The sequence below is a fragment of the Oryctolagus cuniculus genome, chromosome 4 (assembly GCF_051225735.1).
Source record: "Oryctolagus cuniculus isolate XC-2025 breed Fujian yellow rabbit chromosome 4, ASM5122573v1, whole genome shotgun sequence".
Classification (NCBI taxonomy): domain Eukaryota; kingdom Metazoa; phylum Chordata; class Mammalia; order Lagomorpha; family Leporidae; genus Oryctolagus; species Oryctolagus cuniculus.
Window position 1 is genome coordinate 78,832,985 of NC_142870.1, and position 25,691 is coordinate 78,858,675.

Below are 25,691 nucleotides of genomic sequence, written 5' to 3' on the forward strand. Positions count from 1 at the left end.
AACTTTGAATAGCCCTTGTCTTGACTGTTGAGGAACAGTTTTTCTTTATTCATACTAATTGTTGAACTCCTTCCTTAGTATAGCATTAACCTTGTGTGTATAAAGTTAATTGAAAATAGATCTTAGTAAAAAATAAGAATGGGATTAGGAGAGGGAGGAGGAAGGGCAGAAGTGTGGGTGGGAGGGAGGGCAGCGTGGGAAGAATCACCATGTTCCTAAATTTGTATATATGAAATATATGAAGTTTGTATACCTTAAGGAAAAAGTTTCTAGGTAAAAAAAATTAGTAGTATGAGCATGTTTTATAACAAAATTTAAAGAAAATAGGAAAAAAATGAATTATAGGAGAGCCAAAATAAGTGGGCTGTAAAAGCCACCTGAGGAAGGTGTCAGGAGTGGAACCCACTGTGGACTAAGCACAGGGGTACGGCCCTCACAGAGGAGACCCAGACAGCAGACAGTAACATTCAACATTTACCATGCCACATGGTGGTAGGTATTTTGATGGAAAATAAAGCGGGGTAAAGGAGGGAGGGTAGGGGCCAGAGCTGTGACATAGCCTGTAAAGTTGCTGCCTGTGGCACTGACATCCCATACGGGTGCTGGTTTGAGTCTGGGCTGTTCCACTTCTCATCTAGCTCCTTGCTGGTGTGCCTGGGAAAGCAGTGGAGGATATCCCAAGTGTTTGGGCCCCTGCACCCATGTGGGAGACCCAGAAGATACTCCTGGCTCCTGGCTTCAGATTGGCTCAGCTCTGGCTTTTGTGGCCATTTGGAAAGTGAAACAGCAGTGGAAGATCTCTTTCTCTTGCTGTCTCTCCTCTCCCTGTATCTGTGCCTTTCAAATAAATAAATAAAAAACAAACAGGAGGAAGGGTGTATGTTCAGGTCATACTTATGCGGAGAGTCAGGGAACATACCATGTGTTTGAGCAGAGACCTGAAGGTCGAACGAAGCCTGACATGTTGACGATGAACAACAGTATTTTGGCTAAAGGGAATGGCAAAGACAGAGGTCCTGTGCTTGTTTAACATATCCAAGAAACAGCAGTGAGGCCTGTGTAGTAGACCCAGTGTGGGAACAGAGGTAGGGGAGGAAGTTAGAGAGGTTGTGGGAGGCTGGGTCATGCTGGACCATTAAGGGATGAGTAGGCTTTACTCCATGGAAAGGCTTTGAGGAGGAGCGGAGACTGATAATTGCACTATTGTCTTAGGAGCAGGGAGACCAGTTAGGCTAGTGAAACAATCCACGTGGGAGCTGCTAGAAGCTGGACAACCAGGATGATAGTGGTGGAGGACTTGAGAAGTGGTTAGATGGTGGATACGCATTGAAAGTAGATAACAGTATTTGTCGATAGACTGGATGTGGAGTGCAAATAAGGGAGAGGAGTCAAAGATGTTTCCCAACTTTTTAACGTACGTAATTGGGAAAATAGTTTCTATTTACTGAGATGTAGAAGATGGTGGGAGGAGCAGTTTGCGGGAAAATGGCATGGAGATTCGGGGTTTGAAGGACCTATTAGCTATCCATATAGACAGATTAAATAGACTGTCAATTGTTTATACAAATATGGAATTCAAGGGAGAGGCCTACATACAATAACTAAATTGTTGGGGCTGAGTGAGACCACCTTGGAGGAGGGGTATACCATCTGAAGAGAAGAGGACTAAGCCCTGGGGCATTCCAACATTTAGGATGGGAGAAAACAAAGAGCCTGTTAGGGAGAACTGAAAATGGAGCCTTGGATTTAGTGACATTTGGCAACTTGGAGGTCTTCGGTGTCCTATAAAAGAATGGTCTCCTGGAGCAGTAGAGTGAGCTTAAAAGAAAATGTAGGCCGGCGCCGTGGCTTACTAGGCTAATCCTCCGCCTTGCGGCGCTGGCACACCGGGTTCTAGTCCTGGTCGGGGCGCCGGATTCTGTCCCGGTTGCCCCTCTTCCAGGCCAGCCCTCTGCTGTGGCCAGGGAGTGCAGTGGAGGATGGCCCAAGTGCTTGGGCCCTGCACCCCATGGGAGACCAGGGTAAGTACCTGGCTCCTGCCATTGGATCAGCCTGGTGCGCCGGCCGCAGTGTGCCGGCCGCGGTGGCCATTGGAGGGTGAACCAATGGCAAAGGAAGACCTTTCTCTCTGTCTCTCTCTCTCACTGTCCACTCTGCCTGTCAAAAAAAATAAAAATAAAAAAGAAAATGCAAAGAGAAGAATTGGAGGCAGTGAGCATAGATATTTCTTTCAAGAGAAATGGGACAATAGCCAGAGGGAATGTAGCTGCTGGGATTTTTTTAAGGTAAGGGATATTAAAGCATATTTCTATAATACAGTATCTCCATGGATCCGGTAGAAAAGGGAGACATTGATGATGATCGAGGGAGAAGGAGGAACTGCTGGGCACAGGTAACCAGGTTGGCACTAGATAGAAACACTGAAGCTAATTAATTCTTCAGTAATAACAAAAGAGAAGATAGATTATAGAGATAGAGGTGGTGGGTAGTGGAAGCTTTTGGAAGTTATTTTTGTGGATGTTTCTCATCAAAATTGTTGCCTGACAAGTGAGGGTAGGGGATCAGTTGTTGGAAGAGGAGATAAGTTATGAAACTGTTTTCTAGGAAGGTGGAAAATGCATGACCAAGGATATTGTAGTAAGATGGCTGGACAGCACTAAGAGCCTGCATCAAGTGAGTGGTCAGTTCATTTAAGTGAGACCAGTCAGCATGAATGTGTGTACTCCTTCAGTCTGTTCTGTTGGGCAACTACAGAGGGAAGGGGGAGGGGAGAGACTATGAACCATAGTACAGGTTTTCCTGGTGGATAGGGCTGACAGAGGACTGGTGAAGAGTCAAAGGGTTATGTGGAGAGTGATGTAACAATAGACCAAGAATCTAAGCTAGGTAGGAAGAAAAGGAAACATTGTGAATTGCATGTGAAAACATGGTAGGTTCTGAAGTTGTCATTTTTATTGGGTCAGGAATTTGTTATTAAGAGCATTAAAGGGAATAAGTAGGAAAGAGAGATCATTGTTGAAGAATGAGATGCTTGATATGAAGATTATGCCTTGGATGTAGTTACGATGAAGACAAAGTGTAGTAGTGTGTACATAATTGCAGCAAGGAATGGTAGGTATCAGAGTGAGATACAGTTAGATCAAAGGCCATTCTGGCAGTGATGAAATAACAGAAACCAGACTTATCCTTCTATCTAACACCAAGTGAAAACCAAAAGTAAAAATATATGAAAGAGTGATTTTTCAGTCATTGGACAATGGACAGGGCAGGTCAGTAATCCCTACAATGGCTTCACGTAACTGTCTGGAGAGAATTCCCAGGCAACACCACAGACATGGGGAAGTTGGAGTTTCTCTAAATTGAGCAGCTTTCCTATATTGAGGAGACAGACTCAGGAATTCAAAGAGAACAACATATCAAAGATTAGAATTCTGAAGTTAGAGTACCAGAGAGGAAGAAACCTCCAGAAAGTCCTACAGAGGGTAGCACTTCTTGAGTTTTCAACTGGGGCAGGCGATGTGGTACTGTGGGTTAAGCTGACGGCTGCCTGCTGATGCTGGCATCCCACAGGGGCACTGGTTCGAATCCTAGCTCCACCACTTCCGATCCAGCACCCTGCTAATACACCTGCAAAAGCAATGGAAGATGGCCCAAGTATTTGGGCCCCTGTCACCCAAGTGGGAGACCTGGATGGAGTTCAAGGCTCCTGGCTTTCGCCTGACCCGGTCCTGGCTGTTGCAGCTATCTGGGAAGTGAACTAGTGGGTGCAAGATCTGTCTCTTGTATCTCTCCCTCTCTCTCTCTCTCTCTCTCTCTAACTTTGCCTTTCAAATAAATAAATAAATAAATAATTTTTAAAAAGTTTTCAACTGAGCTCTGACCAGCAGATACATGTGAGAAAATTATCAAAGATTAGATTAAAAGCCACCAAAAAGGAGCGAGCAGGACATTCCTAACACTTAGACAAATCTAAGAAGAGTTCACATTCCCAACAGCCAGAAAGGAAAAACCTCTATAACTGTGTACTATATATTCAAGAAGATAGAAGAATGCTTGAACAAATCAAGAGATACAGAAAACTATATAGCATTAGACTTATAGAAATGAAAAATATAATCAATGTCTGAGACAAAAAAAGTGTAATAGAATTTAATAACAATTTAGATAATGCAAGAAAAAAGATCAGAGGCCAGCGCTGTAGTATAGTAGGTTAAGCCTCCACCTGAGGTGCTGGTATCCCAAATGAGCATTGGTTTGTATCCTGGCTGCTTGTCTTCCAGTCCAGCTCCCTGTTAATTTTGGGAAGGCAGTGAAAGATGGCCCAAATGCCTGGGCGCCTGCACCCACGTGGGAGACCCAGAAGAAGCTCCTGACTTCAGATTGGCCCAGCTCTGGCAGTTGCAGGCATTTGGTGAGTGAACCAGCAGATGGAAGACCTTTCTCTCTGTCTCTCCCTCTCTGTCTGTAACTTTGCCTCTCAAGTAAATATTTGACAGACAGAGTTACAGAGAGAGGTAGACACAGAAGAGAGAGAGGTCTTTCATCCGCTGGTTCACTCCTCAAATGGCTGCAACAGCCGGAGTTGAGCCGATCAGGAGCCAGGAGCCAGGAGCTTCTTCTGGATCTCCCACGTGGGTGCAGGGGCCCAAGGACTTGAGCCATCTTCCACTGCTTTCCCAGGCCATAGCAGAGAGCTCGACTGGAAGTAGAGCAGCTGGGACTCAAGCCGGTACCCATATGGGATGTCAGCACTGCAGACCAGGGCTTTAACCCACAGTGCCAGCCTCAATAAATAAAATTAAATAAATAAAAGGAAAAATGATCAGTGTGAACTTGAAGATGTAGCCATGGAAACTATCCATAAAGGCACATGAAGAAAGACTAAAAAAAGACTCACACAAATGAGCATCTGTGAGCTATGGGGCAGTTTTAAGTGGCTTAATGTTCATATAATTGCAGTCCCAGAAGGAGAAGCGAGAGTTAAGGAGGGGAGGGCATGGAGTCAGTTGGGGTGGTAAGGGGGGCAGGAAGATGGGAGCAAGGAGAGAAGAAGAAATAATGGTGGCAGAAAATTTTCCAAACTTGGTAATTCTGTAAATTCACAAAATTCAAGAATGGCAGTAGAAGAAATGTGATGGAAACTACACCAAAGTACATTATAATGATGCTACTTTGGGGTGGAGAGAGAAGCAGAGGTTTCCCTGGGAGTAGGGTGGTGGGGAAAACACTGGGAGGGGAATGTGAGAAAACAGTCTTTATGATTGTGACCAAGCACTCCAGCACGCTGGAAAGAGTTCACGTAAGCGAGGTGGAGGACAGGGCCAGCTGAGGGCATGGATGAAGCCACGTTGGGGTACAGATGGATCTTGGATCTCTTGCATTCATTATCAGTAGGAAGAGTGAAGTGCTTAGTCTTGATAATTTGCAAGGTGGGTTGGGCTGCCAAGGCTGTGACTGTTGTGGATAGCAAGAAAGGGGACCTGCCAGGAGCAAAAGAGCTCGTCTTTGCTCCAGTAAAGGAAGTCTTCGTGGAGCCTGGGCTGTTTTACATGTGACCTTTGTGCCTGAGCTGATTTTCCCTTCTTCTACTTTGTGTGTGTGTGTGTGTATGTGTCTGTCTGTCTGTCTGCCAGTCTACTTTGCATCCTGGTTTAGTAGGCACCTGTGGTGGAAACTTCCACTCTTAAACCCCAACAAAAAGTTTTCTCGACCATTAGAAGGATACTTCCAGCAGTGTCTGGATGCCATGTTTGAATAGAATAGCTTTTTAAATATTTATTTATTAGAGAGGCATAGTTACAGAGAGAGGGAGAGAGTTCTGCCAGTTGCTGGTTCACTCCCCAAATGGCTGCAATGGCTGGAGCTGGACCGATCAGGAGCCAGGAACCAGGAGCTCCTTCTGGGTGTCTCATGTGGGTGCAGGGGCCCATGCACCTGGGCCATATTCTGCTGCTTTCCCAGGTACATTAGCAGGGAGCTGGATCTGAAGTGCAGCAGTTGGGACTTGAACCAGTGCCTATTTGGGATGTTGGTGTTGCAGGAGGTGGATTAACCTACTACACAGTGCTGGCCCCAGGGACATCTCTTGGATAAGAACATTTATCCCACTCATGGGGACGCTGCCTTATAACCTAATCACCCATAGGAACATCCCTCCTCCCCAAATTTCATCACCTTGGAGGTTAGGATTTCCGCATTTGAACTTCTTGAAGGGACACAAACAATAGTAAAAGTCAAGTGCAGGTAGGTATAGAACTGCATTTTCCTCGCTCTTTCACATAACACTCAATTGATTTGTTGTTAAGGAAGGAGAAAGACAAGATGATGTTAGCAGCTGTGCACCCCACCTCCTTGACAGTTCCTTCATAAGAATTCTAGGAAAAAGAGTAAGGAGCTGTGATCATGAGTTCAGATCAACAATGTGATGTAGGGAGGACCATTTTAGGTAAAGAAACAGTGTCCAAAACAGAAGGGGAAACAATTCCAATTGCTGTACAGTAGAGCGTCCTTCTGATGCTCTGTTTGAATAGAATTTTTTTGAGAAAAGTTTTATTTTTTGGGATCTGGCTCAGTGGCGTAGTAGGCCACTCTGCCTGCAGCACTGGCATCCCATGTGGGTGCTTGCTCGTGAACCGCTGTTTCTCTTCTGATTCAGCTCTCTACTGTGGCTTGGGAAGGCAGTAGAAGGGTACTTGGGCCCCTGCATCCACGTGGGAGACCCAGAAGCAGTTCCTGGCTTACGGCTTTTGGATCTGTCCAGCTCTGGCCATTGCAACCATTTGAGGAGTGAATCAGCAAATGGAAGACCTCTCTCTCTCTTCTGCTCTCTGTGTGTAACTCTCCCTCTCAAATAAATAAGTAAATCTTCCACTGCTTTCCCAGGCCATTAGCAGGGAGATGGGTTGGAAGTGGAGCAGCTGGGATTCAAACTGGTGGCCACATGGGATGCCCGTGAAGGCAGAGGCTTAGCCTACTATGCCATAGTGCCTGCCTCTAGAAATTTATTTTTATTTTCAATCATGTTTGTTTTTCTGAAATTGTTCTAATAATACTTTTCAGCAGATGGTTTGGCACTCACATCCCAGTACTATGATCATTTAGGGCCTACTTAGGAGAGTACTTTAAAAAGTTATGGAAAATGAAACCAAAAGACAAGTTTATTTTGGTATAAAATAATTTTGAAATCCATACATAGTTTTTTCATAATACACATTTGCCATGAACTTTTTGTAGACCTCTAATATGCATGGATTTCAAAACTTTTTGCCCCAAAATAAAATTATGTTTTAATTCCATTTCCATGGGCTTTTGAGGTACCCTCATATATAAAGGTGTCTTGTGCAACTGTTTTCCTGGGGTCCTTATACCTCTCTTCCCTGGGTGAGTTGACATTGCTTTTGATATCATGTAATCGTAAAGCCATGCCTTATCTAGATATGAGTGACCTGAGAAAAGCTTTCCAGTCGAGACTGAGTGTCAGCTGGGTTAGATTAAGCAACACTTGGAAACAATTAAAATTCACCTGCTCAGGGTTACCTCAATAATCAGCTTTTCACAACTTCTTCACTCTTAAAAGTTTATATCTGCTGGCGCCGCGGCTCACTAGGCTAATCCTCCACCTTGCGGCACTGGCACACCAGGTTCTAGTCCCGGTCGGGGCGCCGGATTCTGTCCCGGTTGCCCCTCTTCCAGGCCAGCTCTCTGCTGTGGCCAGGGAGTGCAGTGGAGGATGGCTCAAGTGCTTGGGCCCTGCACCCCATGGGAGACCAGGATAAGTACCTGGCTCCTGCCATCGGATCAGCGCAGTGCGCCGGCTGCGGCAGCCATTGGAGGGTGAACCAACGGCAAAGGAAGACCTTTCTCTCTGTCTCTCTCTCTCACTGTCCACTCTGCCTGTCAAAAAAAAAAAGTTTATATCAGCTGTAACATGGTCATATATTTGATAAAAAGTATAACTGAATAGAAAAGTGTACCAGCATCTAACAATAATAGTAGAAAGCCCAGTTTTTGGCACCATATGGCCACAAACAGTACGCCACTGCTTGCTTGGGGGCTGCTTACCTGAATTGCAAGCGTAATTTTTAGGAAAAATGAGCATCACATACAAAGTAAGAATTATCATCCCATATCTATAAAATTCTATTCAGTATTTCCTAAGGTACTCAGTTGAAACTTACAAGAGCAACATGTTACAATTTTAGGATATTTGTGACCATGTATTACTTTACATTAATTACACTCGATTTCCTGTGGCTATAATGTGGTTTTGAAACCTGTGTTTTCGTTAGTAGAAGCCGTAAATGAGCAATATGTATGCATTACTTGTTATGAGTTCTTTATGGTATTCCTCTGCCAAGTGGTATTAATCATTTTCAGATTATATAAGAATATTATAAAGTTAACGCACATCACAAATTATATACTGTGTAGTGTGTGTGTCTCATCTGGCTCCCAAGTTTATTTTACTTGCTGTATTTGAGCTGCATAATTTTAGTTTTGTTGAAATTTAATTTCCTTTAAGCAGAGAAGTCTTTTGAAAATCAAGACATTTAGGTGCCAGCATTTGGCCTAGTGGGTTTTTGTTTTGTTTTGTTTTAAGATTTCTTTATTTCTTTATTTATTTGAAAGGCAGACTTACAAAGAGGGAAAGGCGGATCGTCCATCCCTGATTCATCCCCCAAATGGTCACAGCAGCCACACTGAAGCCAGGAGCCTGAAAGTCCATCCTGATCTTCCACATGGGTGTATTTGGCCATCTTCTGCCTTTTCAGGGGCATTAGCAGGGAGCTGGATTGGAAGCGGAGCATCTGAGAGTCCAACCAGCACTTACATGGGATGCTGGCGTCACAGGCAATGGCTTAACCCTCTTGACCTAGCGTTTACCACATCACACATTGGCATGTCTGGGTTCGATTCCTGACTCTGGCTCCTGACACTGACTTCCTACTGATGCTGCCCCTAGGGCAGCGGCAGTGATGGCTTCAGGCATCAGAGGGTTCCAGCCTCTCAGGTCGGTACCTGGATTACATTTGGCTCCTAGCTTCATGCCTGTTGGATCTGTTGTTGAGGGTCTTTGTGAGTGAGTCAGTGGATGGAGGGGAGCTCTCTCATCCCCTCCCCTCAAATCAGTAAATAAAAATTGAAGAAGAGAAAAAAGAATACCAAACATTTAAACATCTATTCTCTGTCAAATGAGAAAATTCTGGACAAAAGAAAAATGAATGAATCAGTTTGTTCTTTGTTAAATGGTTTCAAGATTATGTTGGATTTGAGAGAAATTTGAAGGAATATGGTCACTTTTGCCATCCACTTACAGTGGGCCACCTAGATGATGTGGCTTTCACAAACAATAAGATAGTACTGCTTTAGTATTATCAGAAGAATGGCATTCCAACAATAGGAAGATATAATTCCATTATATTATCTTGCCATATCTAGAATATTTTGTCTATTTCAGTTACTTGTATACATACTTTATTTTCTGTTTTGTGCTTTTATCCATGGCACACGTTGCTCATATTTGGAATGCAAAGGAAAGAATCTGATTTCCATTATCTTCTAAAGTCTTAACCCTTGTTTTTATAGAAACAGCATCATTCTATAATTTGAAGATGATTTGGTAAATCAAGAAAAATTAAAATAACTTTATTAATAATCAGACAGCATTTGTTATTCTCTGTCTTTTGGATAATAGCCATTCCGACAGGGGTGAGATGATAACTTGTTGTGACTTTGATTTGCATTTCCCTGATGACTAGTGACATTGAGCATTTTTTCATTTATTTGTTGGCTATTTGTATTGCTTGCTTTTTAAAAACTAGTGTATTTTATTTAATCCAGTAAACCCCAAATGTCAGTACAACATGTAATAAATATAAAATTGTGAATGAAATACTTTACATTTCTTTTGGTACTATGTCTTTGAAATCCAGTGTGTATTTTACACTTATACAACATCTCAATTCAGCCACATTTCAGAAACTTAACAGTCTCCCATGGCTAGTGGCTACTGTAATGGACAGTACAGATCTAGTGGTTCCTTTTTTTTAAAAAAAAAAAGCTTAGAAACCTTTTATTTAAGGTATACGAACTTCCTACATTTCATATATACAAATTTAGGGACATGGTGATTCTTCCCACTCCACCTTCCCTGCCACCTGTACTTATACCCTTCTTCCTCTTCCCTCTCCTGTTTTCATTCTTATTTTTGACAAAGATCTGTTTCAATTAATTTTACACACATGAGATTAACCATACACTAAGTAAAGAGTTCAACAAATAGTATGGAAAAAAAAACTGTTTCTCAATAGTTGACACAAGGACTATTCAAGATCATCACATCTTGAGTGTCAATTTTACTTCTATGGATTACCTTTTAGGTGCTCTATTAGTTACCACAGGTCAGGGAGAACATATGGTATTTGTCTTTTGGGGACTGGCTTATTTCTCTAAATATAATGTTTTCCAGTTGCATCCATTTTGTTGGAAATGACAGGATTTTTTTTCTTTTTCTTTCTTTTTTTTTTTTTTTTTTTTACTTCTGTGTAGTATTCTGTGGTGTACATATACCATATTTCTTTATCCAGTCTTCAGTTGACAGCCATCTGGGTTGACTTCTATATCTTTGATATTGTAAACTGAGTTGCAATAAACATGGGGGTACACACAACCCTTTCATGTGCTGGTTTCATTTCCTTTGGGTAAATCCCAGGAGTGGGATGGCTGAGTCATATGGTAGGTCTACATTCAGATTTCTGAGGTATCTCCATACTTCCTTCCATGGTGGCTGTACCAGTTTAATTTCCACCAGCAGTGGATTAGGGTACCTTTTCCCCCATATCCTCGCCAGCATTTGTTGTGTGTTGATTTATGTATGAAAGTTGTTCTAACGCAGGTGAGGTGAAACCTCATTGTGGTTTTGATTTCCCTGGCAGCTTGTAATCCTGAGCATTTTCTCATCTGTCTTTTGGCCATTTGGATCCTCTTTTGAAAAATGGCTGTTCGGGTCCTTTGCCCATTTCTTAACTGGACTGTTTGTTTTGTTGTTGTTGAGTTTCTTGACCTCTTTATAGATTCTGGATATTAATCCTTTATCAGTTTCATAGTTTGCAAATTTTTCTCCCATTCTGTTGGTTGCCTCTTTACTTTGATGAGTGTTTCTTTTGCAGTACAGAAGCTTCCCAATATGATGTAATCCCATTTGTAAATTTTGGCTTTGATTGCCTGTGACTCGGGGTCTTTTCCAAGAACTCTGCCTGTGCCGATGTCTTGCAGAGTTTCTCCCAATGTTCTCTAATAATTTGATGGTATCTGGTGGTAAATTTAAGTCTTTGATCCATTTTGAGTAGATTTTTGTGTAAGGTATAAGGTATACTTCTGCATGTGGAGATCCATTTTTCCCAGCACCATTTGTTGAAGAGACTGTCCTTGCTCCAGGAATTAATTTTAGCTCTTTTGTCAAGGGTAAGTTGGTTATAGATGTGTGGATTGATTTCTTGCATTTCTATTCTGTTCCATTGGTCTATCCATCTGTTTTTTTGTGCCAGTACCAGGCTCTTTTGATTATGACTGCCCTGTAGTATGTCTTTAAAAAAAGAAGAAGATTTATTTATTTATTTGAAAGTCAGAGATACAGAGAGGCAGAGGCAGAGAAAGAGAGCAGTCTTACATCTACTGGTTCACTCCCCAGATGGCTGTAATGGCCGGAGCTGCACTGATCTGAAGCTAGGAGCCAGGAGCTTCTTCCAGGTTTTCCATGTGGGTGCAAGGTCCCAAGGACCTGAGCCATCTTCTGATGCTTTCCCAGGCCATAGCAGAGAGCTCAATTGGAAGTGGAGCAGCTGGGACTCAGACCATTGCCCATATGAGATGTTGGCACTGCAGGTGGCAGCTTTATCTGCTATGCCACAGTGCTGGCCCCTGTAGTATGTCTTGAAATTTGGTATTGTGGGCCGGCGCCGCGGCTAACTAGGCTAATCCTCCGCCTAGTGGCGCCGGCATACTGGGTTCTAGTCCCGGTCGGGGCGCCGGATTCTGTCCTGGTTGCCCCTCTTCCAGGCCAGCCCTCTGCTGTGGCCAGGGAGTGCAGTGGAGGATGGCCCAAGTGCTTGGGTCCTGCACCCCATGGGAGACCAGGATAAGTACCTGGCTCCTGCCATCGGATCAGCGCGGTGCTCTGGCCGCAGCGCGCTGGCTGTGGCGGCCATTGGAGGGTGAACCAACGGCAAAGGAAGACCTGTCTCTCTGTCTCTCTCTCTCCTCTCTCACTGTCCACTCTGCCTGTCCAAAAAAAAAAAAAAAAAATTTGGTATTGTGATGCCTCCCACTTTGTTTTTGTTGTATAAGATTGCTTTGGCTAGTCAGGGTCTCTTGTGTTTCCATATGAATTTCAGCATCATTTTTTTCTAAATCTGAGAAGAATGTCCTTGGTATTTTGATTAGAATCATATTGAATCTGTAAATTGCTTTCTGTAGAATGGATATTTAGATGATATTGATTCTTCCAATCCATGAATATGGATGAGTTTTCTATTTTTTATGTGTCTTCTATATATTTCTTTAATAGTTTTAATCATGGAGATCTTTGACATCCTTGGTTAAATTTATTCCAATTGATTTTTTTTTCAAGCTACTGTGAATGTGTCTGATCTTAGAAGTTCTTTTTCAGCCATGGAATTTTCTGTGTGTACAAAGGCTATTGATTTTTGTTTATTTTATATCCTCAATAGTCTCTTAGTGGAGTCTTTTAGAGCCCCTGTATATAGAATCATGTCATCTTCTAATAGGGATAGTTTGACTTCCTCCTTCCTAATTTGTATCCCTTTGATTTTTTTTTCTTGCCTAATGGCTCTAGCTAAAACTTCCAGGTCTATAATGAATAGCAGTGGTGAGAGTGGGCATCCTTGTCTGGTTCTTAGTGGGAATGCTCCCAACTTTTCCCTATTCAATAATATGCTGGCCGTGGGTTTGTCATAAATTGTCTTGATTGTGTTGAGGAATGTTCCTTTTATACCCAAAGGTTTTCATCATGAAAAGGTGTTGTATTTTATCAAATGACTTCTCTGCATCTATTGAGATAACCATGTGGTTTTTGTTCTTCAGTTTGTTAATGTGATGTATCACATTGATTGATTTGCGATTATTGAACCATCTCTGCATACCTGGGATAAATCCCACTGGTCCAGATTGGATGTTCTTTCTGATGTGTTGTTGGATTTGATTAGCTAATATTTTGTTGAAGATTTTTGCATCTATGTTCATCGGGGAAATTGGTCTATAGTACTCTTTCTGTGTTGTATCTTTTTCAGGTTTAGGAATTAAGATGATGTTGGCTTAATAGAAGGAGTTTGAGAGGATTCCCTCCCTTTCAATTGTTTTGAACAGCTTGAGAAGAATTAGAGTTAGTTCTTCTTTAAATGTCTTGTAGAAGTCATCTGATCCTTGACTTTTCTTTGTTGGGAGGGTCTTTATTTCTGTTTCCATTTCCATCGTGGTTACTGTCTGTTTACATTTTCTATGTCTTCATGACTCAGTTTTGGTAGATTGTGTGTGTCCAGGAATCTATCCATGTTTTTCTAAGTTTTCCTATTTGTTGGCATATTCCTTGTTGTAGTAATTCCTGATGATTCTTTTTATTTCTTTGGTATCTGTTATTATATTTCCTTTTTTATCTCTGATTTTATTGATTTGGTTCTTTTTTCTTTTTTGGTTAGTTGAGCCAATGGTTTATCAATTTTATTTTTTCAAAAAAAAAACAGCTCTTTGTTTCACTGATCTTTTGTATTTTTTTGTTTCAATTTGTTGTTTATTCTCTAATTTTAAGTATTTCTATTCTCCTACTAATTTTGGATTTGGTTTGTTGTTATTTTTCTAGGTCCTTGAGATGCATTGATAGCTAATTTATTTGGTATCATTCCAATTTCTTAATATAAGCACCAGTTGCTATGAACTTCCCTCTTAACACTGCTTTTGCTGTATCCCATAAATTTTGATATGTTGTATTGTTGTCTTCATTCATTCCCAGAAAATTTTTGATTTCTTCTGTGACCCACTGTTCATTCAGGAGCATGTTGTTCAGTCTCCATATGTTTATATATGTTTTAGAGATTCTTGAGTTGTTGATTTCCAGCTTCATTCCATTGCGGTCAGAGAAGTTGTGTGATATGATTTCAATTTTTTTGAATTTGCTGAGACCTGCTTTATGGCCTAGCATGTGGTCAATCTTAGAAAAAGTTCCTTGCACTGATGAGAAAAATGTGTATTCTGCAACTGTAAGTTGAAAAGTTTTATAGATATCTGTTAGGTCCATTAGGTCTATAGTGCCAATTAACTCTGTTGTTTCCTTGCTGATTTTCTGTCTGGTTGATCTGTCCATTGCTGAAAGTGGGATATTTAAGTGCCCCATTACTATCGTATCGGAGTCTATATCTCCCTTTAGATCCATTAACTTTTCTTTTAAATAGCCAGGTGCCCTGTAATTGGGTGCATATATGTTTATTATAGTCACATCTTCCTGTTGAATTGATTCCTTAATCATTACATAGTGCCCTTCTTTGTCTCTTTTAACAGTTTTTATGTTAAAGTCTAACTTGTCTCATATTATGATGGCTACAACAGCTCTTTTTTTGGTTTGTATTGTTTCTTTTGATAACTATCTGTTGAGGTCCTTTGTCCATTTCTCAACTGGATTGGTTATTTTTTGGTTGAGTTTTTGAGTTGATGGTATATTCTTGATACTATTCCTTTGTCAGGTAGTTTTCAAAATTTTTTTCCCACGTTGTTGGATGTCTCTTTGGAATTCTATAATTCGCATCAAAACAGCTACAACTGGAGGACATGTTGCATAAAATACCTGGACACAGAAAGACAAATACTGCATGTTCTCCCTTATATGTGAGAACTAATATTTTTATAAAACTTCAAAAAAACAAAAAAAAGAAAAGCCTATGTTTATCATTTTTCCTGAAAATATAGTGTTTTGTCCAACTTTTTTTATAAATATTTGTCAAATTGTTAAGAATGATATATTACCATAGGCCGGCGCCGCGGCTCACTAGGCTAATCCTCCGCCTAGCGGCGCCAGCACACCGGGTTCTAGTCCCGGTCGGGGCGCCGGATTCTGTCCCGGTTGCCCCTCTTCCAGGCCAGCCCTCTGCTGTGGCCAGGGAGTGCAGTGGAGGATGGCCCAGGTGCTTGGGCCCTGCACCCCATGGGAGACCAGGAAGAGCACCTGGCTCTTGGCTCCTGCCATCGGATCAGCGCGGTGCGCCGGCCGCAGTGCGCTGGCCGCGGCGGCCATTGGAGGGTGAACCAACGGCAAAGGAAGACCTTTCTCTCTGTCTCTCTCTCTCACTGTCCACTCTGCCTGTCAAAAAAAAAAAAAAAAAAAAAAAAAAAAAAAAAAAAAGAATGATATATTACCATAGTCTTAATGATCTCTACTATTTTAAAATTTATTGTATATGAGTGAAATAGACATCTTTTTATTTCATTATTATTTACCATCCTTGCCTATATTCCTGCTGAATTATGGTCTTTTAAATTTTTATTTGTTGAACTCTTTATTTAATGGAGCATTAAGCCTTTGACTGTAATGTAAAATTAAAAATATGTCAAAATTAAAAATAAATAGGAACAGGCATTGTGGCATAGTGGATAAAGCGGCCGCCTATAATGCTAGCAACCCACTGGGCACTGGTTGAAGTCCCGACTGCTACACTTCCAATCCAGCTCCCTGCTAATGGCTTGGAAAAAGCAACAGAAGATGGCTCAAGTGTTTGGGCCCCTGCTACCCACCTGGCAGACCTGGATGAAGCTCCTAGCTAGCTCCTAACTTCGGCCTGGCCCAATGCTGGCCGTTGCGGCTATCTGGGGAGTAAACCAGCAGATGGAAGGTTTCTCTGTCTTTCTCTCTCTCTAACTTTTATCTTCAAATAAATAAATGTTAATAAGTAAATTTTTGAAAATAAAATAAATGTTCAGAGAGTTAAAGGACTACTTTCTGTGACTATAGATTATCTTGATTATAAGATAAAATATATAGTTGACTAGTTGTCATTTTTTGAGAGAACTTAACACAATATCTGTCATCTTACAATGCTTTTTAGGAACACCATAGAGTTTTTTTTAATTATCAACTTACAGTTGAAAATTAGAATTTTATATTGGAAGTATAAAATTAAGATACCTATTTTTAAATTATTTTCTGTTTTTTTTTTTTAATATTAGATCTGAACAAAATGTTCTAGGCATTGATTTTGAAAAATTGGAGCTAATAGAACCTCTTATTCTATCCCTTTTTTTCATGTATTTTATTTATTTGAAAGAAAGAGACAGAGAAAGAAAGAGATCTCCCAGGAACTGGTGTTGTGGTGCAGAGGATTGAATTACTGCCTGGACACTGCCATCCCATATGAGCACCAGTTCCGGTCCCGACTGCTCTGCTTTCTATCCAGCTCCCTGCTGATACACCTGGAAAGCAGCAGCAGATAGCCAAATTCCTTGGGCCCCTGCCACCCAGATGGAGCCCTGGGCCCTAGCTGTTGCAGCCATCTGGAGAGTAAACCAACAGATAGAATATCTTTCTCTCTGAGTCTCTAACTTTCTGTCATTCTGCCTTTCAGATAAAATAATTGTTAAAAACAATTAGAAAAAAAAGAAAAATATCTCATCTATTGGTTCACTCCTTAAATGACCATGGTGACTGGGGTTGAGCCAGCCTGTAGCCAGAAGGCAGGAACGTTACCTGAGTCGCCCACATGGGTGTCAGGGGCCTAAGCACTTGGGCCATCTTCTCGCTGCTTTCCAGGGCACATTAGCAGGGAGCTGGATCAGAAACAGCAGCGGGGATATGAACCGGTGCCCACAGGGGATGTGATGTTGCAGAGCAGGCCTGTCTCTCTCTGTCCTTGATGTGATCATTCCAGTTGTCCATCACAGAATCATTTCATTTTCAGCATGTAGAGTTGGTGGCTTTTTTCCATGTTGGAGGTCAGTAGAGAAAAGGGCATCATCTTGTTAAAGTATGATATCAGTATATGTCAGTAAAATAATCTTCATTTTTTTAAAAGATGCATTTATTTGAGAAGTAGAGTTACAGAGAGAGAGAGCCTCCACCTGCTGCTTCACTCCCCAAATGGCCACAACGGCCAGAAGCCAGGAGCGTTTTGCAGGTCTCCTACGTGGGTGTAGGGGCCCAAGCACCTGAGCTATCCTCCATTGCTGTTCCAGACCATAAACAGAGAGGGGAATCAAAAGAGGAGCAGCTGGGGCAGGAACTGGGACCCATATGGGATGCTGGTGCCATAAGCAGAGACTTAACCTACTACGCCACAGCACCAGCCCCAAAATAATCTTTATTCTTAACAATGGACAGACTTAAGAGAAAATAGGAGATAATATGGATGCTTTTGTTTCTTTTCAGGTCTTCGGATAACTGTGCTTCTGACATCCTTCCTGATGGTTTTGGGAACTGGCCTAAGATGCATACCTATATCAGACTTAACACTTAAGAGAAGGTAAATCCTATAAATAACTAAGATTTTTTTCTACATTTTTCCCTCCTATCTATATGATTATTTGTAAGCTTTTAGTAAACACTTCCATTTTTTAAAAATGATTTTATTTATTTATTTGAAAGGTGAGTTAAAGTAGGAGAGAAATAGGGAAAGAGAGAAAGAGAGAGAGATCTTCCATTGCTGGTTTACTTTCTAGATGGTTGCAATGGCAGAAGCTGGGCCAGGTCAAAGCCAGGAGCCAGGAGCTTCCTATGGGGTCTCCTACTTGGGTAGCAGGGTCCCAAGGACTTGGTCTCTTCTCTGCTTTCCTAGGCCATTAGCAGGGAGCTGGATCAGAAGTACAGCAACTGGAACTCAAACTGGCATGCATATGGGATGCCAGGCTGCAGGTAGCAGCTTAACACAGCACCGGCCCAACACTTCCATTTTTGGAGATATCAGTGGAGGGCCATGTTTATAGAAGCATTTTATTTTATGTGCCACATGATGATTAAGTCAGTGGACATTTTTTGGTTGCCTTATGAAAGACACTGTACTCGTTGTTGTGAAAATAAGAAAGAACAAGTTAATCTTCATATTACCCAAGAGCTGAAATAACCATGAGAAAATAATAGCATACTTTATATATAATTGTCCAACATTCTGTATAAATAATGTTTGATTATTGCCATAGAAAAAATATCAGTTGCAGCAAGAGACCAAGAGAAGTGTTACCTGAGGTTTTTTTTGTTTTGTTTTGTTTTGTTTTGACAGGCAGAGTGGACAGTGAGAGAGAGAGACAGAGAGAAAGGTCTTCCTTTTTCCGTTGGTTCACCCTCCAGTGGCCGCTGCATCTGGTGCGCTGCGGCTGGCACACCGCGCTGATCCAATGGCACGAGCCAGGTACTTATCCTGGTCTCCCATGGGGTGCAGGGCCCAAGCACTTGGGCCATCCTCCACTGCACTCCCTGGCCACAGCAGAGAGCTGGCCTGGAAGAGGGGCAGCCGGGACAGAATCCAGTGCCCGCACTGGGACTAGAACCTGGTGTGCCGGCGCCGCAAGGCGGAGGATTAGCCTAGTGAGCCACGGCGCCAGCCCTGAGGTTTTTGAAACAAAAAGCTCGTGACGGAGGTGATCATTAAACTAGGCACTGACTGATGAGTAGACTGTTGACAGTTGTGGTGAAGAAGGGGATTGCAGGGTGGGGGGAGTGCAGGTGGAGGCAGGGATGGGTGAGTAGTTTTGTTTGTGCAAGGCAGCATTTCTGCAGCCAAGTTCCATGGGTTTATTCTCAGGGAGAGCGAGGTATATAAGGATTTTAAGTTTGCTTTCGTTTTGGTTGTAAATTAAAAATCATTCTAGCAATAGTAATGTACCAAGAAAAGGAGACATTGTTATTGACCAGCATGTCAGTTTTTTAAACTAGTATTTCTCATCCTGGGATCCTTGGATGTGACTTTGAGAGTCACTGAATTTTTTCCCCTATCAAAAGGAGCTTATAATGACTCAAGTTTGGGAGACCCTGGTTTACAGATTAAGGTCTAAGAATGAGAGGTAAAGGATATCCCAGTTATAAAGGACCTCGATGCCATTCCTCCCTGGACTGTTGAGAGCCTCTTAGGCACTTAAACAGGGGAACAGTAGTGTCAGACGTGTACTAGGCCCATTACTGATGGAGGCATGCAGCTTTGATTCCCGAGAGCCCAGGCTGGAGTCATTCTTGTGATTTGTTTATTCATTTATTTGTTCAGCGAATTTCACTGAGCTCCTATTATGTGGCAAGCTCCCTTAAGGACATTGAGAATATAGCAGGGAACAAAAAACAGAGAAAACTCCCTACCTCATAGAGTTTGCATTCCTGTTAGGGAGACTGCAATAAGCTAGGTAAATAAGTAAGACAATACAGTGTGTGTTGTCGAGGAAATAATGATGTCGGGAAGAAGGACTTGAATTGTCGAGGGAGGGATGGTGAGATTTCAGAAACAAGGCCCTGCCTGGGAAGGTAGCCTTCTGGCATTAAAACCCGAAGGGGAACGTGGATGGTACATGTCCAGGAGATGAGCCTCCTGCGCAGAGAGAACCAGAGTGGAGGGTGGAAGGGCAAGCACACCCCTGACAGGGAGGCTGCATGAGTGACTTGACTTTATGGAAGACTGGGCGGAAATGAGATCATAGCCATTATGGGGAAGTAGAAGGGTGGCCCAGATCCTTGAAGACCTTGTCAGCTCCTGCAAGGACCTCAACCTTTCCTGAACTCAGAAAGCATTGGCGATTGTGAAGTTGAAGGGTGCCCTGGCAGCAGGCTGCCCTACTGAGAGTAGACGGAAGCTGGGGGTCACAGCATTAGTGAGGAGATCAATTCAGAAACCAGGCAAGAGATGGTGGTGGCTTCAGCTGAAGTGGTGTCAACAATAAGTCAGCTTCTGATTGTATTTTTATTATTTTTTTTAAAGATTTTGTTATTTATTTGAGAGGTAGAGTTACAGAGAGGCGTCTTCCACCCTCTGGTTCACTCCCCAAATGGCTGCAATGTCTGGAGCTGGGCTGATCTGAAGCCAGGAGCCAGGAGCTTCTTCTGGGTCTCCTATGCAGGTGCAGGGGCCCAAGCACTTGGGACATCTTCAACTTCTTTCCCAGGCCATAGCAGGGAGCTGGATGGGAAGTGGAGAAGCCGGGACACAAACCAGCAACCATATGGGATGCTGGTACCACAGCTGGAGGCTTAGCCTACCACACCACAGCACAGACCCCATCTGATTGTATTCTGAAAGACCTGCTGATGGAGTAGGAGAGGGAAGGCCAGATTGACTCCTTGTGTGGAAAGTTGTGGACAGCGAAAGGATGTCACAGATGGGAAAGAGAGCCCGAGAAACAGATCGGAGGTGATACGACCTAGGTTTCACCCTAGAAGTGGAAATCACTGGTTCCATTAACTGAGAACGGGACAACAGGAAGAGGGGCAGTGGATTTTAGGTAGAAGATGTTGACTTTTGTTTGGAACAGAATTTTTCAGTTTCAACATAAATGCCATGGGGTTGGCATTGTGGCGTAGCCGGTAAAGCTGCCATCTGTGACCCTGGCATCTAATATGGGCACCGGTTCGGGTCCTGGCTGTTCCTTCTCCCTGCTAATGTGTCTGGGAAGGCATGGAGGATGTCCCAAGTACTTGGGCCTCGACCATCCACATGGGAGACCCAGATGAAGCTCCTGGCTTCAGCCTGGCCTAGCCCTGGCCATTGTGGCTATCTGGGGAGTGAACCAATGGGTAGAAGATCTCTCTCTCTCTCTCTCTCTCTCTCTCTCCATGTAACTCTGCCTTTCAAATAAATAAAATAAATCTTTAAAAAAATAAACAAATGTTATTCATTTGTGAATTTTCAAATGTTTTCTTGCCAGAAGATTTAGGCTGCTGTATGTGTTCCATTTTTAAGAGGAAGATAGAAAAATCACTGGGTTCTAATGGAAAACGAGTTGGCATTTCCCTTCCTGTGAGTCAGGTTTAGACGTGAGTTTTTCACTGGTGTGTATGAGGTGCTCTTCATTCTTCAAACAAATACCCACAGGCTCCTTTAAGTATCCACAGTTTTTTTAAATATAGATTTCAGTGTAAGCTTAAATTCAACAATGCATTTTATAAAAATGCCTATTGATATTTTTGTTAGCTTTGTTTTGGTCATCTGTTCTATCCCTGCTTTCCAGTCTTATATCCCTCTATATCCTTTCCTGAAAAAAAAAATTCTAGGAATAATGAAGAGTTGAGTCTATCTTGGGAAAGATAATGGTATGAAAAAGAAACATAACTCATAAAGAAATGTAAACAAAGGTAGGACAAGTGAGAAAGAGAAATAACTTAAAGAGTTCAGAAAGATTGAATCTTTCATAAAAGAGGATGGTTTAAATTGAATTTTCAATCTTATGTGTTCATCTATAAAGAATTTAGGAGTATTGTCCTGGTGAAATAAAACTTCATTTTACATCCATACAATATTACTTTTTAAGCATTGTTATTAACAGTGCACTCTGCAGCTGTCAGAATGAAAATGCTAGGATTGGAACATGTATTTTCAACTATCAGTTTTGATAGATCACCACTTTTAAGCTTCAGTCCCCATCCAACATTTCAGTGGTATGCCTTTGACCATCACTGAAACAAACACTTAGCCATGTGTGTGTGTGTTATTTAAAGATTTATTTATTTATGTGAAAGTCAGAGTTATGCAGAGAGAGGGAGAGACAGAGAAAAAGATCTTCCGTCCTTGGTTCACTCCCCAGATGGCTGCAATGGCCAAGACTGAGCCAGGCCAAAGCCAGGAGCTTCATCCAAGTCTCTCACGTGGGTGTCAGGGTCCCAGATTCTTGGGCCATCTTCTGCTGATTTTCCCAGGTCATTAGCAGAGAGCTGGATTGGAAGTGAAGCCCTTTTGTGATTCCAGTATTACAGGCAGCAGCTTTACCCTCTATGCCACAGTGCCAACCCAGCAATGTATGTTTCGTGCTCCTGTTTCACTTGAAAGAGGAATTCTTTGAGCTTCTGATCCTGCTTTCAGGAATGGTACCCTGACTTCCTGTGTCTTGGACCCAAACTCTCAAGACTCCAGAACAGCGGCTTCCTGAGAAGCTCTTCCTAGTAGGGTCCTGTCTCTGCTTAGTCTCAGTGAGAGTTCACGGAAAATATCATTTTGCCACTTTTCTCTTATTAACATGATAGATAGAGGAGGAATGTAGAATAAAGACTTTATATAGTATCTCTTCTTTTATGATCAGGAAATAAGTCATACCCCCCAAAAGACTATAAATGACATTGTTCTATAGCAATAAAAACCATTATTCTAGCTGGCCTGCGGGCCTTATAAGACCTGCAAAATCATTTGGTCTGGCCCTGCCAAGCACTCGCAGACAGGATTTGATATTCATTAAACCAGCAGTAGGCTGATTTTCAAGTGGTATGGCCCATGAGTAATGTTATAAACATTCAAATAGCCCTAGGTGGAAAAAAAAGGTTCCCTACCCTGTTTGTGTGACATCTTATATTGCATGTCTAGAAAATAGTGTTGACTTCTGGAAGGTGAACTTTTATTGAGTTATATCTGCTTTTAATCATAGGTATATCCAGTGATTCCCATAACACATGTCATATTACCTTTCTAATCAGAGTAATGCATTTTAGTGTTAACAATTAATAACATTTACTAATGTGCTAGATAGCTAAATAGTGTGATTCTAATAAACATAGATTTCCTAGAAATATACTCCATGTGAAAAGCTTTGTAGTTGCCAAAATTATATTTAAGATGACCTTAACAAAAACGAATTGTTTAGTAAACAGTTTTGTTTACTCCTTTATGGTAGCTACTTAATTATTTATGTATTGGGGTTGGAGGAGGATGAAGAAGAACCTAGATTCCTGCCTTACCAGCTGAGTAAACCCTTGTTGTCTCAAAGATTTAAATGTCACAAATGAAACATAAAAGTATTAGAAAATCAGGAGCAGGCGTTTAGCTTGGCAGTTAAGATGCCTGCATCCCACATTGGGATACTCGGGTTTGATTCCCAGCTCCAGATCCTGAGTCCAGTCACCCACCAGTGCGTACTTTGGTAGGCAGCAGGTGATGGCTCAAGCGACTGAATTCCTGCCACCCATGTGGGAGACCTGAATTGAGTTCCCAGCTCTTAGTTTGGGCCCTAGTTCAACCCCAGCTGTTGTAGATATCTGGGGAGTGAGCCAGCCAGTGGGGGACCTCTCTCTCTGTCTTTGTCTCTCTTACTCTTTTCTATGCCTCACAGAAAATTACCATTTTAATGAAATCTGAGAATTGAGAGGTCCCTCCAACTAAGACACAAATCCCAGAAGCCATAAAAAGAAAGACTTAAAACATTTGACTGTGTAAAAATTTAGAATATATTTATGTTTAAATACTCAAACAGTGGCCAGCGCAGCGGCTCACTAGGCTAATCCTCCGCCTGTGGTGCCAGCACCCCGAGTTCTAGTCCCGGTCAGGGTGCCGGGTTCTGTCCCGGTTGCTCCTCTTCCTGTCCAGCTCTCTGCTGTGGCCCGAGAAGGCAGTGGAGGAAGCACTGCACCCACATGGGAGACCAGGAGGAGGCACCTGGCTCCTGGCTTCAGATCGGCGCAGCACGTTGGCCATAGCAGCCATTTTGGGGGGGTGAACCAACGGAAGGAAGACTTTCTCACTGTCTAACTCTTCCTGTCAACAAACAAACAAACAAACAAAAAACACCTCATACAGTATAAAACAAAGTCAAAAGACAAATTAAAAACGGCGAAATACTTGCCACAGTAAGATAAATGGATTATCTCCTAAGTTGAAAAGAATTCTTTCAAATCAGTAAGAAATTAACAGTTTAATAGGAAAATGGATAGTGGATATGAGTAAGCAATTGCAGAAATTGAAATACAAAAGACATAAACTTGAGAAAAGATATTGAACTTTCCATCTTAAGAAATTAAGATTACAGCAGCAGTTAGAGCGTGTATTTAATATCCCCTCTGTAGAAAAGAATGGGCTGAATGAATATGCCAGTGTTTAGCTAGGACTGTTTCTGGTTGGTTCTCAGGAGGGGGCCTAAGCAGCTAGAATTGGGAGTGGAATGGAAATTACTTTTCACTTTATGCTCTTTCCCGCCATTTGCATATGTGACCACTAGATAACTGAAATGACCAGCCACGTCGGAGAATAGTGAGAAAAGCGAAGGGAAGGGAACAGAAGGAAGGGTCAGAGGGGTTATATAACAATTTTCCCAGTATAGAAAGGGAAGCCTTTTGATATAACGATGAACAATTAGTAAATTTCAGAACTGAGACTCTTCTCTGTAAAATGCATATGATCCAAATTCCTCTGTAACAATGTCTTAAAAAATGTAATGTACAGACCTCTTGTTTATTAAACATATGTATTCCTGGGCCTGTCCCCAGTCCCACTCAGGCTCTGGGGCGAACCCTAGAATGAGCAACCGAGCAACCATTTTCAGTGCTCATGTGAGTTTGAGAACCACGCCGCAGGTGCGTACTTAGCACCTTCATTTTGAATAGTAACTGAGTAAGTAATTGCCGTGTGCTTATCCATCCTACAGTGTAGTCGCATAATACATTGAATATCCAAGTTTTAACATTTACTTCTATTTATAACTCTGTTTGCCCCAATTTGTTAAAACTCTAGGGGTCAGGGTTCATGACTATATGTCTACATAGTGCTTCAGATAAGAAAGGTTTCAGATAAGGAAACATTTAACATAGAAAAAGGGGAATTTAAAAGGTATATGAAGTTAGAGCTTTGGAAAATACTTTTCCCCCTTTTTTGTTGTCTTTGTGATGTAGTTATTTCTGAGATTTTTTTTGTAAGACCCACAATGTCATGTATGAATTATTTTTTCTCATTCGACTTATTGTACAAACAGAAAAGTGCATAAAATGTACATGTACAGGGGCCGGCATTGCGGTGTAGCAGGTTAAGCCACTGCCTGCAGTGCTGGCATCCTGTATGGGTACTGGTTTGCATCCCAGCTCTTTTACTTCCAAATGGCCTAGGAAAGCAGCGTAGGATGCACAAGTGCTTGAGCTTCTGTACCTACAGGAGAGACCCGTATAAAGCTCCTGGCTCCTGGCTTCAGTCTGACCCAGCCCGGGCTATTGCCGCTATTTGGGGAGTGAACCAGCAGATGGAAGATCGCTCTCTCTCTATCTCCCTCTTTCTCTGTAACTCCACCTTTCAAATTAATTAATTAAATAAGTACATGTGTATGTCTGTACAGGGACAGGTGCAGCTGCATATATGTGTTTACATGTGCATTCAGTGAAATCACCAAGCAGGTGCCCACGTGCTCGGCTCCGGAAGTCCCCTCTGTCGTTCCCCATCTTCGTGGAGGAACGACACAGGACCCTGCACTGTTCTTTTGTCTGCTCGGCCCTCCCCGGGTTTGCTGCTGGTTCTTCCCGGGTTGGCTACCGACCCTTCCACCTCCGTGGAAGGGCGGTTCCCCCTGGCCACTTTCCCCACTTCCGCAGGGGAGTGGCACACTTCCGCAGGGGAGTGGGGAAGCTCTCTCAGGGGCTGCTCAGATGTTCCTCAGGTGTTCCTCTTAGATGTTCCTGGTGCATGCTGTCTCTCTCCTCCTTTATAGTCCTCTTCCGCCAATCCCAACTCTGCTGCCCACACGCCGAGTACGCTGCTCTCCTC

The 25,691-nt window shown here is 42.3% G+C and overlaps 1 protein-coding gene across 1 annotated transcript in view; it reads left to right on the forward strand.

Annotated features, from left to right (window-relative positions):
- SLC49A4 (solute carrier family 49 member 4) overlaps positions 1-25,691 on the forward strand; it is a 104,256-nt gene that overhangs the window by 4,475 nt on the left and 74,090 nt on the right. The window contains exon 2 of the mRNA XM_002716619.6: positions 17,423-17,516. Coding sequence (XP_002716665.3) covers positions 17,423-17,516 — 94 coding nt within the window. The remainder of the gene's footprint in view (positions 1-17,422; positions 17,517-25,691) is intronic.